Below are 16,936 nucleotides of genomic sequence, written 5' to 3'. Positions count from 1 at the left end.
AGGGCCGATAATGGAAGCTAGTTTTGACCACTCCCCTTTTTAAAACCACACCCACTTGAAACCACACCCATGTTATCGCATGACCATAGCCATATTAATGGTGGTAGTACAGCAAAAACCTGCCATACTCTGCCTTCCCTAAACTGCCTGTGTGTGCCATACTCTGCCTGCCCTACCCTGCCTGTGTGTGCCATACTCTGCCTTCCCTACCCTGCCTGTGTGTGCCATACTCTGCCTTCCCTACCCTGCCTGTGTGTGCCATACTCTGCCTTCCCTACCCTGCCTGTGTGTATGGCACATACAGGCAGCATAGGGCAGGCAGAGTATGGCACACACAGGCAGCCTACAGTGACACAATGCTGGCACTGCTCCTACAGTCTGCACAATAACTATATATTAAAAAACTTTTTAATTGCAGTACCACCACAGTATATGTTCTTTTTATAGTGTGCAGGGTTTATTTGTGGGTTTCAGACACCTGGTCTGAGGTGTGAACAGGGGAATAATGTGGGTGATTACAGCCTGAGCCTGAGGTGTGAACACTGCAGGGGGTGAACAATGCAGAAACTAAAACGTGTGAACAACACAGGGAATTATATTTTGAAACAATACAGGGGAATTACAGCCTGAATCTGAGGTGTTAACCATGCAGGGGGCCAGTACTGGTACCATTTAAAGCTTACACAAAGGTAAGCCATCAAAGCAGCCAGACAGGTGGAGGGCCACACAGAGGAGGGTCGTGGGCCGCCAGTTGGACAGCACTGACCTAGAGCATTACAATGTAATCCAATGGCAAATCCCCACCATGAGCACCACCTGCCTAAAAAGGAATTTGGCTAGAAATGCTAGAACTTAGCATTAAGCATTTCTATAACAGTAATGATCCAGGCCTTTAAATTCTGTACATGAGCCCCCATCTTGGATTTTGTTAGGAGTGACAGTGACATTGCTCAATGTGCTCTGGGAAGCTGTAGGGAAGCTAAGCTTAGGGGCTGCTGCAATTCAACAAGCAGAAAATTACTAATCAGCCGTGTAGTGTGAGATATATATTGCATATATACAGTATATTGTGAGAGAGTCCCTAAGCTAAGTGACAGCAGCACAGAGTATCTGCAGGGAATCAGCAGAGAAAAAAATGGGGAGCTACTGGGGCATCTTTGGGGGAACAGATCTTCCCTGCTAAAGGGCTGGGGTTGCCTTGGGCTTTATTTTTATGTTGCACATAATACTGTAAATTATTTATTAGTGGATTTCATCAATAAAACAGAAGCAACAGGAAAAAATTGGAGCATCCCACCATCCACAAACATTTGCACTTAAGTGTTATAGAAGCCTTTATAGGCAGCGATTTATGCTGAAAAATGTGGTCGACAAGTGCTTCTCTATCCTGCCTTAGCATTTCATAAGAAAAAGCCTGTGCACTGGGCACTGTTCATGTCTCCATACTGACCTTCTGTACAGCTTTGCGCAGGATGTCCTTATATTCCTCCTTTGTGATCTCCCTCTTCTGATAGAAGGGTTTAATGGCCAGCTTGACCTCTTCTACAGCTCGTTCCTGAATGTGCAGCTTCTTCATGTACTGATCAAGAGCAAAACCAAGGTTTGTGAGAAGGAAACAAGTGATGCTTAGCTAACAGCTCATTACAGAACTAGTCAGAAAAAAATTTCTGTTGGTCTGTACATTCTCTTTCAAAATTTGTTGAAGTGCCCAACACAACACAGAAACCTCTAATATACCTATCACTGTTAACTGTTTCTTTAAAAAGTATGAATATATACAATTTTTATATGCAAAAAACACGATATTGTGATTTATTCCAAAAAAAATATTTTATTTTATGGACAAAAATTCTACCGATTTGAAAAGCCTTACGTCTCTTGAAAGTGCCAATACCTGATATGTATAGTTATATGGAGAAGTAAACTACTGAATTTTCAAAGAATTACAGCAGAATATGGCATTCTTCAGATTCCAAAGCCAAAAATCCTGGAACATTACGTTTACCTCAGGAAACCATATATTTTTTGAAAAGTACCGAATCCGAAATGGCTAACCATGTCTTTCTACTTTTAAGTACCAAACAGCAATGCTTTTCTGAAGCTTATTGTGCATAGGACTACCTAAGTATCTGGCATTTAGAGGTGCCAAATAGAAGTAAGTGCATACATATTTAATGGCATATATTTCCAATACCAAAAAATACACCCCCTGATTTGTGTGTGGTAAAAGTGGCAAACCTCATATACACATTCTGCCGCATCTAAAATGGGTAAATGTGTCTTTATACGGCAAAACACCAAACAAGCACCTCACCTTACCTCATCATTTTTAACCTTCTCTCCTTTTTTAGAAGACTTTGCTTTCTCTTCGCCTAGAAAAAATGAAGATAAAAACAAGTCGTTAAAGATAGTAATTAAGGATGCTTCAAATCCAGGATTCGGACAAGATTCTGCCTTTTTTGGAAAGACTCAAATTCAGCTGAATTGGCATATGCTAATTAGGATTCGGTTCAGTATTTGGCCAAATCCTTTACAAAGGATTCGGGGGTTTGGCCGAATCCGAAAAAGTGAATTCAGTGCATCCCTAATAGTAATCACATGTCAGTGTTGGGCCCACTGATAAGTGCCTATGGCCGTCTATTGGGAAATGGAAGGATGTAAAAAAGGGAACAACTGGGTCTGTCTGAGATCATTTAAGGAATAGCTATTAAGGATTACCTATTACACCTACAGCTTTGTGGCAATGTGACGTGACCCAGTGCCTTGTATGGCGTCTCTTTTGCGCTTTGGTGGGAGGAATAAATAATATTTTGAAACTTACACCAATCCTTTGGTTTAAAAAATCCTTTGGATTAAAATAATTTTATGGGCAATACACCTGTAGTTGACATTGGAAAGGGTTTTCGCACAAATAATAAGCTTTTTTTTATTCTGCAGGAACTCACCTGTACTGGCTGCTTGCATTTTAGGTTCATTAGCAGTGGCCAAACTGCCAGGCTTTGGAGTTGGGCTAAGTATGGTTCTGTTGCTCTGCAGTATACACGGAACTGCAGGTTCGCTAACAGGAGCATATGGTGGGAAGATTGGAGGAAGAGGCAATGGAGGAAGTGTCTGTGGAAAAGTCTGTTTAGAGAGATACAGAAAGGCTGTGTTTATGTTTTCTATACAAGCAGAAGCAAAACACATACATGGATAAAATACTAAAAACCCAGTTCTTGGTATACTTATGCTCAAGGAAATATTTAAACATAGTCTGAGTTGGGATTGTTTTTAAATCTGGCCTGTTTGTGGCCCTTAGAATTTGAAGATCAGAAACTCTGAATTTTAATCTTTTTATGGCCCTTCAAACCTGAGGCTAAGCAACTATTTGCCTCATACAGGCTACATATAATAAAAACACTAAATAGAATTAGGCAAAAGAAACCTGAATAGATGTCTCCGGTGCAACCCGGGGCAGCTGTTTAGCCTCTTTCACAGGCCTGCCTGCTGCATTCCATGGCACACGACTGGCGACTTTAGAAACTGCATCCTCAGTAGGCTTTTCTGAAGAATTCCAAGGCAGCGGACTTGACATTTGTGATGGTGACTCTGCAGCTAGCCGAGCTAGAAGATTAATGCTGTGTTTTGGAGAGGCTGAGATGTTCAGCTTGGGGGGCACAGGGACACTCTGCTTGGGAGATGCCTGTTGTGGCTCCTCTTTGATACGTTGAGGTGTGAAGAGAGGGACATCTAAAGAGGCTATGAGACAAAAACATAGAAAGGGTGAAGTGGCGAAGATGCTGCTTAAACATATGGTACTGCAAGGCTCTCTTCTAAACTATCAAACAAAATCCATGTTTTTAAATGAATAAGTAGCAGTCAGTATCTTTCTGCAACTTGCACCTACACCCACCTCTGGAAAGGTAAATATTTTACTACAGCTAGAATATGTGATGTGCAGTATAAGTGGGGTTAATTTGCTCTCAACACTACAATCAGGAACCCATTAGTAACCGATGCTTGCTTTCCTTGCCTTTTACTTTTCTTATACTATAGACATGGGGAAGCAAAATGGAGAAAGATAATGTGACATGAAAGTTAAGATTTCATGTAGAACTATTCTTTATTTATTTATACCAATCTGGCAAGAATTTGATTATACAGTGGTGTGAAAAACTATTTGCCCCCTTCCTGATTTCTTATTCTTTTGCATGTTTGTCACAAATGTTTCTGCTCATCAAAAACCGTTAACTATTAGTCAAAGATAACATAATTGAACACAAAATGCAGTTTTTAAATGAAGGTTTACGTTATTAAGGGAGAAAAAAAACTCCAAATCTACATGGCCCTGTGTGAAAAAGTGATTGCCCCCCTTGTTAAAAAATAACTTAACTGTGGTTTATCACACCTGAGTTCAATTTCTGTAGTCACCCCCAGGCCTGATTACTGCCACACCTGTTTCAATCAAGAAATCACTTAAATAGGAGCTACCTGACACAGAGAAGTAGACCAAAAGCACCTCAAAAGCTAGACATCATGCCAAGATCCAAAGAAATTCAGGAACAAATGAGAACAAAAGTAATTGAGATCTATCAGTCTGGTAAAGGTTATAAAGCCATTTCTAAAGCTTTGGGACTCCAGCGAACCACAGTGAGAGCCATTATCCACAAATGGCAAAAACATGAACAGCGGTGAACCTTCCCAGGAGTGGCCGGCCGACCAAAATTACCCAAAGAGCGCAGAGACAACTCATCCGAGGGGCCACAAAAGACCCCAGGACAACATCTAAAGAACTGCAGGCCTCACTTGCCTCAATTAAGGTCAGTGTTCACGACTCCACCATAAGAAAGAGATTGGGCAAAAACGGCCTGCATGTCAGATTTCCAAGGCGCAAACCACTTTTAAGCAAAAAGAACATTAAGGCTCGTCTCAATTTTGCTAAAAAACATCTAAATGATTGCCAAGACTTTTGGGAAAATACCTTGTGGACCGATGAGACAAAAGTTGAACTTTTTGGAAGGTGCGTGTCCCGTTACATCTGGCGTAAAAGTAACACAGCATTTCAGAAAAAGAACATCATACCAACAGTAAAATATGGTGATGGTAGTGTGATGGACTGGGCTTGTTTTGCTGCTTCAGGACCTGGAAGGCTTGCTGTGATAGATGGAACCATGAATTCTACTGTCTACCAAAAAATCCTGAAGGAGAATGTCCGGCCATCTGTTCATCAACTCAAGCTGAAGCGATCTTGGGTGCTGCAGCAGGACAATGACCCAAAACACACCAGCAAATCCACCTCTGAATGGCTGAAGAAAAACAAAATGAAGACTTTGGAGTGGCCTAGTCAAAGTCCTGACCTGAATCCTATTGAGATGTTGTGGCATGACCTTAAAAAGGCGGTTCATGCTAGAAAACCCTCAAATAAAGCAGAATTACAACAATTCTGCAAAGATGAGTGGGCCAAAATTCCTCCAGAGCGCTGTAAAAGACTCATTGCAAGTTATCGCAAACGCTTGATTGCAGTTATTGCTGCTAAGGGTGGCCCAACCAGTTAGGTTCAGGGGGCAATTATTTTTCACACAGGGCCATGCAGGTTTGGATTTTTTTTCTCCCTAAATAATAAAAACCCTCATTTAAAAACTGCATTTTGTGTTTACTTGTGTTATCTTTGACTAATAGTTAAATGTGTTTGATGATCAGAAACATTTTGTGTGACAAACATGCAAAAGAATAAGAAAACAGGAAGGGGGCAAATAGTTTTTCACACCACTGTAGAATGGGAAGAGGCAACAGACTCCATATACAACTATCTCATATCAACTAAAGACAGATTAATACAGTATAAAACCTTTTATCACCTGTATATCACACCACTAAGGTTGCACCAGATGGGCCGTACCCCAACAGATCAGTGCCCGAGATGTGCAGCCAGCCCTGCTAACTTTTTTCATATGATCTGGTCATGTCCCCATATCGCTGAGTTCTGATCAACAGTCACTAAATACTAAAAAACTTAGCCTTCCCTACTGTGACTGCTCCTGAAACCTGCTTGCTAGGAGTCCTAGACAGTATAATTACCCAAAATAGCTCCCGGATATGCTACAGAATACTCCTGTTCTATGCAAAAAAAACAGTCGCTATGCATTGGATGGACCCTACCTTGCCCACCATTACAGCCTGGAAGAATCTAGTGAATGCGGTTGCTCCTCTGTACAGTATAAACTCACAAACGAAACTAGGGGCGCACCTGACAAATTTGACAAAGTCTGGGGCCATTGGTGTGACCTAGAGGGTAATTGAACGATCCCGCTCCCAGTTACATAGTAAGCACCCCAGCGCCTTCCCACCTTGTTCTGCCACACCCTGAACACGTAGTTCAGTAGGGTGACGGACCCAATATGCTGGAACTACTGCCACACACACACATACACACTCTGTAATGTCATACCTATCCCTTCAACGTTGGTAACAAATTTTAAAGATAGACCTGGAAAAGAAAGACTAATGCGTCTTCCTCATTGCATTGTTAAATGTGTTATTTTATGTTTTTGTATGAAAAATTAATAAAATGCACCTTTCAAAAAAAAAAAAAAAAAAAAAATAATTTGATTATAGCCTTACTACATATAACTAAGTCAATATGTCACATATTACAGAAATTAAAGCGACACACAGTCAATATCTAAGGCACTTCAAAAGAAATACACAAATATGGTGTGGCTCCATCCAGTGGTACCAAAATGGTACAGACTTTGTGACTTCATTGCGGTAATGACTGTGTTTACCTTGCCCCAAAACAAGGTTACCTACCTGCAGCTGTTCCTGTCCCAGTGTTTTTGGAATTTTTGCTTTGAAGGTTCCAAGTAACTCTCTTCATTGGAAGTTTGGCTTTGGACAAAGAAGCAAGGTCTGGCTCAGTTTTAAGCGGACTGCACAATGTGCTCTCACCTAATGCGGACAGTTCATCTTTTGTTTTGGACTCAGCAATATGATTTCCTGCTTCTCCATTGCCTGCATTGACATTACCATCAAAATCATCATCATCATCATCGTCGTCCTCATCTTGGAGAAAAGGGATGACTTGCTTTTTGCTGAAGCTAACAATTGGCTTTTCCTGTAAAAACGAAAACATCAGATGAAATATCTACCAATGACTTTTCTTACTAATGTATTCTTTCCATGCATGCATGCATTTTCACTATGGCTGACAGGGTTTTGCCTAAGGTGGCTGCATAAGCAATGCAATGTTTCCCCCCAATCTTGCTATTAGAGTAGGCCTATAGGTTAAAAGCAGCACAAAAACACCTCTTGACACACAACTCTGTATAGCTCATTGGCTAAACAAGTGGATTTCGGCACGAAATGGATACTCATGCGTTACAGCATCAAAATCTGAACCCAGGCCAATGCAGTGGCTGTGGGTGCAGGCACATAAAAGGGTTTATGTGAGCATAGGGTGCAGAAATAGCCCCATGTGGCATTATCCTTATACAGATAACAGATTAGGTAAGTAGAATAAAACAGCTGTACTACTGAAACAGGAAAACAGAGATTAAAGGGCATGTTTACTAAGATTGGAGATAAATATCACTGGTGACAGCAACCAATCAGATCGGTGCTATCTACTTGCCAAGGCTACAATACGCCACCAAATACCCTTTTATAGACAATACTAAGGATTGCCCCTCCTAAAACACACAGGGACAATTATCAGTACTATCTATTTTGTAGCCGCAATAAGTAGCTCCATGTGAAACCAATAAAATAAAAAAACAATGTTTGTAGCCAAGAAACTGTTTTTGGAAATGCAGGACAAACATATATAAACTTTGAGGCTAATAGCACACATAAGCACAGGATATAAATAAAGAATAGAATTACCTATCTCCCAAAAATTACTATTGTCTACTGCATAAAAAAAATGTCACTGTAATGACTGGTGACCCATTATAGGTGCCAATTCTATAAGCAGTCAACACAGCTCTAGAAAAAAATAGTGGTCCCAACCAGCATGTTATCCTGCTATTTTCCAGAGTTGTTTTACTGTAAGCATGTTAGATACTCCTGGATTCAGAAGATAACGTTAGCCGACAATGCCCATTTGTAGAAAACTTTCTTTGACTGGCACAATAAGGGATCCTTAGCACTTAAGACAGTGGATCTTATGCTTTGGCTCCATTCACACAGATACAAAAACAACAAGATCTTCTATCAATACTCATGTTTCTTTAAAACCATACATCAATCCAACAGCCGTCACCTTACAAGGTTGCTAACCCCAATATAAACTACAATGCCTTGGTTAGTCTAAATGAAGATGGCATGGAACAACAGAGGAAGTGTATTAAATGCAATTTCTTTTTCTGCCATTGCTCACCTCATAATCTTCATCTCTCTTCATCATTATTGCCTCTTCAAGATCAACATCATCGGGGCTAGCTGCTCCCACTGAGCCCACTTCATTTGAAAGCTCACTGATCAAGAAGTCATCTAAGTGAGACGGAGACCACTGAAGATCATCATCTTCTGTTTTCACCACTGGAGGAGTTTTGAGTCCATCTTTTTTTGGAAAAGGACTCGAGTATGGACTGGTAGGTTGTGGACTGGGAGGTTCAGTATCTGTAGTCAATGGAGAAGCTTGAGGACTAGCTACCTCTGCATTAGGAAGCAAGTCATTTGATGAATCAATATCCTCCAGAGATTGCACTTCTTCAACATCATCATGTTTGTCCTCAGGAAGTAAGGAATCTAAGAGTGATGGAGACCATGGTGGGCTGCTATTGTTTTCTACTTGGCTTTCATAATCGTCTTCAACATCATTGTTTGATAAGTCAATATCTCTTTCCTCCTTAACTGGTGTTGAAATGTCACTCTCCAAAGCAGAAGTGGATTCTATTTCAACCTCCTCTTTGGGTACAATTAATGTGTATTTCCTTGCCTCATGCTTGACAGGGTGAAAGTCTTTACTAACACTGACGGTACACGTTAGTGTCTTTTCCTCTCTTTCTGGTGAATGCAAAGAATCTTTGGATAGTTCCTGATCTCTATGACGCAAATTTTTATCTTTAGTTCGATGACTCTTTTGCTCCTTGATTGTAGGTGGCGAACTGGATCTGTGTTTCCCCCTGTCCTCCTTAGATTTCTTTTTCTCTTTTACTCTAGAGTCCCCATCTTTAGTGGAACAACTTTTCTCAGACTTGTGTTTTCGCTTCTTGTCCTTTTCAGGGCTAAAAGAACGGCCCCTGGAACCACACCTGGATCCACGCTTCTTTTTTTTCTTCTTTTTGCTGTTGTACATTCTGTGGGAAGAGCTGCTCCGACTACTGGACCTTGACCTCTTTCTTTCCTTGGAATCTGTGCTTTTTTTCTTTTTCTCCTTTTTCTTTTCTTTCTGACGTTTTTTCCTGGAACGTTCACAGCTACCAGAGCTGGACCTGTCACTACGATCCCTTTTTCCTTTGTGAGATTTTGACTTGGATTTCTTTTCCCTTTCATCGTCTGTAGACCATGAAGCTGATCTTGAATCTCTCTCATGGGATCTTGGCCTAGACAATGAGCTTGAGTGAGCCTTGTCTTCCTCCTTAATTGTGATCTTCCTCTGTATTTCTAATCCTCGATTGTTAGATGAAGGAATAGTTTGAGAAATGGATTCTGCTTCCCACACCAATCTGTTGCTTGAACTTTGGTGAATAATCCTATTTGAAAGTGTGTCGGGCTCAGATTTAATGCAGATATTTTTTTGTTCTTCAGTATCAAAATGGAATCCTCGAGTGCCACCGGGTTTCATATCAGATGTAATTTTCAAACCAGTGAGTGGACATGAAATTTTGAAAGGGGTCTGTTCAACTTTTGGTTCCACGGGAGTTTCATTTTTTATCTCCTTTTCAACCTTTATGAAAGGAGTCAAAACGGGACTAAGCTCTTCAGCACTGTCCTTTTCTTGTTGATCCTTGCTAGCGGGAGAGAGATCCGAGAAATCTGGTCCCAATTTTGACACTCCCACCTTAGTGGAGTGTGAAGGGAGCAGCCTAAAACTTCGAAATGTTCCCACTTTGGCTCCACTTGATGTGGCTGCAATAGCAGTTTCTGTTTTTATTGTTGCAGAAGCTGCTGCTGAAGGCTGAGATGACGGCCCAGGTCTTTCTGGGCTACTATCACGAGAGCCTGAATCTGAACCAGTTGGTTCAAACGGGTCATATATTTCATTTTTAACAGGTTTTTCCCTCTTGGTGGAAGGAAAGGGAACAGGAAGAGCTCCTTTTGGTTGTGTTTTACCATCAGAAGAACGGAAAGGATCCTTTGAACTCGGACTAAATTGCCTACAAGAACTGCCAGAATTTCCACTGATTGTTATGCGAAGACCTCCACCGCCTACATCTAATGACCCCACACTTCTTGGTGCAGTGCTACTGCTTGTACCTGAATGACCAGCGTAATTGCCAGAACTATACCTTGACTGGTCCTGGGACTCTTGTCGAGTGTTTTTTATTCTGTTTTCTGTGGTGTTAAACTTTCCCAATGTGTTACTCTCTCCCCGACCTGTTAGTTGATTTATGCAGATGCTGGGATGGTTGGTATTTGTACTTGGGCTATTCGCAGAGTCTGAAGGCTTTCCTCTCAAATTACTGGGGCTACTGTCCGTTTCCTTTTTGATCTTTGGTATCCTGGGAAATTCTGAAATATCTAATCTCTTTGCAGGAGGTTTGGTTGGGTTCTTAACACTTGGGCCCTTTGCATTTATATTATCATGTGAGCTATGAGGCTCTGGCTTGTGCACAGCTCCATTGAACCTAAAAGGCTCTGCAGATTTGGAAGTGAAACGGCCTGCCGAGGCTTGCGCCTGTACAACCCTTGGTGTAAAAGCATTTTTTAACCTAAAGGCAGAAGTCCCAGGCAAAAATGATGCAGGCATAGATGATGGAGGTGGAGACGGGGATGGAGAAAGAGAGTAAAGACCTGATGAAGGAAATCTGAGTTGTGGCTGCTCTTGGATTGGTTTCCATTTATCTATTGAAGAGGTGACAGATGGAGACCCTGAGTGAGAGGAGCATGGCTCCACACGTCCATCTGTTGTAGGCTCTTCCCTAGACACATTTTTCTGTAAACTGAAATCCCCTGAGGAAACAAAACATTTAAAAAGGTATTTCAAAATTGAAGCACAATAATTAACTTTTTGTTTAAAACCAGTAAATAAGCATATACATTAAAACAGGGATCTCCAACCTTTCTTACTCATGCCACAGTCAAATGTAAAAAGACTTGGAGAGCAACACAAGCATGATAAAAATTTATGGAGGTGCCAAATAAACAGCTTACAGGAGGCTTAATTTGGTAGTAAATCTTGTTTTTATTCAACCAAAACTTGCCGCCAAGTGAGGAATTCAAAAATAACAACCTGGTTTGGGGGCACTGAGAGCAACATCCAAGGGGTTGGTGAGCAACATGTTGTCCCTGAGCCACTGGTTGGGGATCACTGAATTAAAATAATACTGAGTATTTAGGGATGCAACAAATCCAGGATTTGGTTAAGGATTCAGATACGGCTAAATCCACATGCCTGGCCAAACTGAATCCTTAAAATCATGTGACTTTTTGTCATAAACATGAAAGCTGAACATTTTTCACCACACGCAAAGCATGCATGTTATGGACTGTATTGTGGAGGATGCCATGAACTGCCAGAATTAACCTCTGAGATGTAGCAAGACAGCCTTGCCAACCCCGGTATTCACAGACACCTTTATGGGGCCCCAGACTTTCTGCGGCAGAGTTGACAAGGATCCTACACACAGCCAAGGTTAATTCGAAAAACGCGGTACCAAAGGGATCAGACAAAGACAAGGTCAAAGTCAGGCAAATGGTCGGTGGCAGGCAGAGGAGATTCGTAAGTCAGGGATGGGCAAGAGCCAAAAACATATTTTAATGCTAAAAACAATAACATGTTTATGTTTTTGAAGAAAAATTAAACCCTCACCCTCCCTCCAAGTTTCCTCCCTAAAGCATATATTCTTTTCAGATGTCTCCCTGTGTCCCTGTCTTCTGATCTGCTTCTGTTAGAGTGCCGACACGGATCTTGAAGAAGCATGCGTAGTTGAATTCATGTCCTGAATCAGCTTCAACTGAGCATACTCCTGCAAGATCCGTACTGACAACTGAGAGAAGATGTTCAGAAGGCAGAAGATGGCGCCGTTAAACTTAGCAGCTCAGAAGATTTATAGCAGATTAGCCCACAAGGAGACGTCTGAACTGAATAACACCTGCAGGGATCTTGGAGGGGGGGGCAGTGGAAGGGAGGCTGGGAATAGGGTAGGGTTTAGTTCTCCTTTAATGACATCCAAAAGAGGGACAAATGGATTTGTAGCTATATAAAAGAAACTGGCAACTGTACCTGTTTTCCTTGCTTTTAATGACCCATCACGGCTAATAACAATGTCAGAACTCTTCATCATCAGCATACTCTGTCCAGACAGGATACTCCCTAAGAGGTCAGGCACAGGCTCTGCCACTAACGTTTCATGTACTTGTGGAGCAACACCGCCCCTACGTAATAGGACAAATAACAAGTATATAAAGAATATGCACAATAGTTAATGTATTACACTTTACAGTACATATGCAGTGAGCCTTTTAATAAAGTGACAGTCTTACCTTGACAGACCAACAGATATTGGACGGGCAACAGGCTGATGGGATCGCAAGGCTGAACGTGAAAGCAACTTGCGTTTTGAGGTAAGAGGAGAAGCTGGGTTGCTTAAATGGTCCTCATTACTGCAAGGAAGAGTTAGATAGATTTTTATTTATTTAACATTTATCCATCGGTTTATATTTAGACAAACTATAAAGGGCTATTGTTTATTTTACCCTAGTTTTCCCTAACCCGACTCCCACAGATACAAATACAAAGCTGATATGATACACAGAATTAAGGTTCTTATGGTCAATAAAGCAGGAAACATGACAAGCACACAGACAGCAAAATAACTTTGCTCACACACTTTTTTTTTGTTTTTATTTTTGCATTTTAACTTTTACAAATTAGAAGGATTCAATTAAACTCCAAACCAAACCCTAGTGACATCCCACAGCAGGAACCTGCTTGTCTTGAAAAAAACAATGACAATGAGACTGATTGGACTAGCTGTATCCAATTTAAAGATAACAAGTAAGGCCAGAGCAAATATAACTGATCTGAAATAAGCAAGAGAATTTAGGATTTAATTACCGGTAGTATAGAAATAACTGCTACAATAATGTGCACTCCCTTTGTGTTCTCAGTCACCACATTAAGGGTGCCTATTCCATTCAACATTATCATGGCATGTTCAGGATTAGGATTCGGAAAAATGTGAACAGAAAATACTATTAACAAAGAAAAGATATATACTATATATGTATATCTGCCATGATGTGCCTAATTATATATAAGTAACCCACTAAGCTGCAAAGAGAAACTATTGTACATTTTTTTATGTCCTGTTTGAGAAAACTATGTCTCACCTATCAAATGGATCCAGGTCATAAGGGTTCCCAAACACAGAGAGTGTGGCCGCTCCTATGTCCTGTCTCATGGAGCCCAGCGTCTGTCCGGGGGCACGTTGAATTCGAGGCAATGAAGATCCTCGAGGCGGGCTGCAAATTCCCAGTGATCTAGCAATACGACTGTGAGAGGAGGCCACTTTTTTAGCCTGGGAGGGAATCAGAAAATTCTTAGCTCAATAGCCAAGCTCAATTTTTTATCTGCACAACTTACAAAGTTTACAATACTAAAACAATCCTCAGGAATAGAAAAGCAAAAGCATTTTAAACATTCAACTCAAAATATATATGACTTGGGTAATTGGCTAAAATATTATTCAGATAGCCAAGTAAAAGTACTTAGCAAAAAAAGGACTGCTGCTTGAGCCAAGAGTGTAGAGGGACAAGCAGGGACCTAGAAGGATTTTCATTTAAGGCCCAATGACTTCTAATTATACCACTAGTCAAGTTGCATTTTTATGGAAGTATGGATAACAGGCAGTCAAATATATATAGCTCATGTTAAAAGTCAGTATAGTCACCATTTTTCTCACTTTCCTCCGCCTGAACCTCCTCCGGCGTTTCTTTCCCACTCCCCGTGTTCCTTTTGAGACCTTGGACTGGCTACTCTTTTTTCTGCCTAATATGCACAATAAATATGAAAGTTTTCAGAAAAAGAGGGAAGTATCTAAGATCATAGCAAATATTACTATTAATGCAAATGTGCACAGTCCAATATACATCTACAACCAAATGTAGAGGATAGGTATTTTTTTCCCACTGTTAGCCCAAAATAAAAAGGTTTCCTAGCTGTAAGTACTCCAAAAATGATTATTTGGCTTCTCATAGCAGATTTTTTTTTAAATTTATTCCACATAACTGACAAGTAATTAAACATCCCAGTACCATTATAATACCCACCAACTTTCCTTTTCCTCCTGCTGGTTGTAGTACGAGCAGTTAAAGGTCTCTGGTAGACTGCAGTATTTAGTCCAGCAACTACTGTCTCAATGGTTTCATCAAGCAGAGAGGACATTAGGTATCTTGGAACATGCTGTAGAAAAAAAAAATGTAATAAAGTTGGATATTCTACATTTTGTTTTTTTTCCTTTTTTTATATATTAATACAAAAACATAGACTTTTTATGACAAGGCACAATAAAAAGGAGATTTATGTACTTACGGTTAAATCCTTTTCTCTCCAGTCGTAAGGGGGACACAGGGACCGTGGGGTAAAGGGCCCCTCCCATCAGGAGGCAGGACACTGAAGAAACAGAGATGTGGACCCTCCTCCTCCTCTCCCTTTATCCCCTCTCAACCCGGAAGGGATTCAGTTTGTAACAAAGATTAACTCATAACCGAACTACAACTCTCAACAAGACTGAGGATAACTAGAACAAGAGTTCAGGGGGGGAAGCCCTGTGTCCCCCTTATGACTGGAGAGAAAAGGATTTAACCGTAAGTACATAAATCTCCTTTTCTCCCACGTCTAGGGGGACACAGGGACCGTGGGGACGTACCAAAGCCACCCCACAGTAGGGAGGGCAGAACTCTGACCATTTAGGAAATTACTGCCTGGAGTATCTTCCTACCGAAGGTAGCTTCCGCCGACAGGTATGTGTTGAATTGGTAAAATTTTGTAAAAGTGTGGAGAGAGGACCAAGTGGCCGCTCTGCAAACTTGTTCAGGCAATGCGAAGTTCCTGTGTGCCCATGAAGTTCCCAGAGATCTGGTAGAGTGTGCTCTGATCTTGATTGGAGGCACCTTCTTCTTCGCCAGGTAAGATCTTCTTATTGTCTCCTTTATCCAGCGTGCAATGGTGGTTTTCGTGGCTGGAAGACCTTTTCTAGCTCCCGACGGGATAACGAATAGGGAGTCTGTCTTCCTGAAGGTTCGGGTGCGAGAAGTGTAAGTCTTAAGCGCTCTGACCACGTCCAGTTGATGCAGTCTGGTCTCCTTGTCATTCTTAGGTCTATTGCAGAATGAGGGTAGCACGATCTCCATATTTATATGGAAATTGGATACCACCTTGGGCAGGAAGCCAGGTGTTGTTCTAAGTACTGCCCTATCCTCATGGAAAACTAGGAAGGGTTCTGAGCAGGATAGTGCCCCCAGTTCTGATACTCTTCTGGCAGAAGATATTGCGACTAGAAAAACGGTTTTCCATGTGAGTGTCTCTATTCCCACCTCCGACAGAGGTTCGAAGGGACTGTCGAGGAGGGCGTTTAGGACCAGGTTTAAGTCCCATGGAGGAATGGGGTGTCGGAAAGTGGGAGAGATGCGGGCAACACCCTGAAGAAACGTGCGAACGTCCTCTGAGAGGGCTATGCGTTCCTGGAAGAGAATGGACAAGGCCGAGATCTGAGTCTTTAGGGAACCCAGTTTGAGACCCTTTTGAAGTCCTAATTGGAGGAATTGTAGAATCTGAGGTATTCTTAATTCCGTGAAGGGGAGCTCTTCGTCCTCGCACCAGCGTCGATAGCACTCCCACACCCTGTGGTAGATCTTTGACGTCACCGGCTTTCGGGCCTTGATCATGGTCATGATTACCTCCTCTGAAAATCCCTTCTGTCTCAACACTGCCGCCTCAAGAGCCATCCCGTTAAGGTGAAGAGCTGAGGTTTGTGATGAAAAACTGGACCCTGGGCCAGAAGCTGTGGAAACACTGGGAGAGATATTGGAGGTTCTAATGAGAGTTCTAGAAGACTTGAGTACCAGGATCTCCTGGGCCACCGTGGTGCAACGAGAATCACTGTGACCGGTTCTCTGGCTATCTTCCGTAATACGCGAGGTAGCATTGGGAGAGGGGGAAACGCGTATGCCAGTCAAAATCTCCACGGTAGGGTCATGGCATCCACCCCCTCGGCCAGGGGGTCGCGGTACCTTGCATAGAATCTGGGGACTCTCCGATTGTGCCTGGAGGCCATGAGGTCTATTTCCGGCATCCCCCATCTCCGTGTCAGGCACAGGAATGCATCCTGGTGTAGTTGCCACTCTCCCGGGTCCAGATGGTGCCTGCTGAGAAAATCGGCCTCTACGTTGCTCACTCCGGGAATGTGAATTGCCGAAAGTAGAGTGGCGGTCCTTTCTGCCCACTCTAGGATGAAGGACACTTCCTGATTCGCCCTGTTGCTTCTTGTGCCACCCTGTCGATTTATATATGCCACTGCTGTGGCGTTGTCTGATTGGATTCGAACCGCTTGGTTTCTCAGAAAGCGTTCCCATGACTGGAGGGCTAGCAGTATGGCTCGTAGTTCCAATATGTTTATTGGTAGAAGTGCCTCCTCCTGTGTCCAAAGTCCCTGTGCGGCTTTTCCTTGAAAGGTTGCTCCCCATCCGGTGAGGCTGGCGTCTGTAGTTACTATTAGCCACACTGGTTCCAGAAATGTCTTTCCTTGTGTTAGCCGTTCCGGTGTTAGCCACCAGCTGAGCGACCTCAGGG

The 16,936-nt window shown here is 42.1% G+C and overlaps 1 protein-coding gene across 5 annotated transcripts in view; it reads right to left on the bottom strand.

The window, feature by feature from the left end:
• Window positions 1–16,936, bottom strand: part of phrf1 (PHD and ring finger domains 1) — a 42,774-nt gene that overhangs the window by 2,865 nt on the left and 22,973 nt on the right. For 4 of the 5 annotated variants that reach the window (XM_004913677.4, XM_004913676.4, XM_004913679.4 and 1 more), the window contains exons 9-19: window positions 14,416–14,548; window positions 14,037–14,134; window positions 13,477–13,664; window positions 12,628–12,747; window positions 12,368–12,519; window positions 8,357–11,094; window positions 6,790–7,093; window positions 3,425–3,738; window positions 2,946–3,123; window positions 2,320–2,372; window positions 1,451–1,579 (exon numbers count right to left, since the gene is read on the bottom strand). In XM_004913677.4, coding sequence (XP_004913734.2) covers window positions 1,451–1,579; window positions 2,320–2,372; window positions 2,946–3,123; window positions 3,425–3,738; window positions 6,790–7,093; window positions 8,357–11,094; window positions 12,368–12,519; window positions 12,628–12,747; window positions 13,477–13,664; window positions 14,037–14,134; window positions 14,416–14,548 — 4,407 coding nt within the window. The remainder of the gene's footprint in view (window positions 1–1,450; window positions 1,580–2,319; window positions 2,373–2,945; window positions 3,124–3,424; window positions 3,739–6,789; window positions 7,094–8,356; window positions 11,095–12,367; window positions 12,520–12,627; window positions 12,748–13,476; window positions 13,665–14,036; window positions 14,135–14,415; window positions 14,549–16,936) is intronic. The other variant, XM_004913680.4, reaches the window with a different exon arrangement.

Source organism: Xenopus tropicalis, chromosome 4 (genome assembly GCF_000004195.4).
Source record: "Xenopus tropicalis strain Nigerian chromosome 4, UCB_Xtro_10.0, whole genome shotgun sequence".
In the NCBI taxonomy this organism is placed as follows: domain Eukaryota; kingdom Metazoa; phylum Chordata; class Amphibia; order Anura; family Pipidae; genus Xenopus; species Xenopus tropicalis.
Note: the sequence above shows the minus strand (reverse complement) of the source record. Positions and strands in the feature narration are given on the sequence as shown.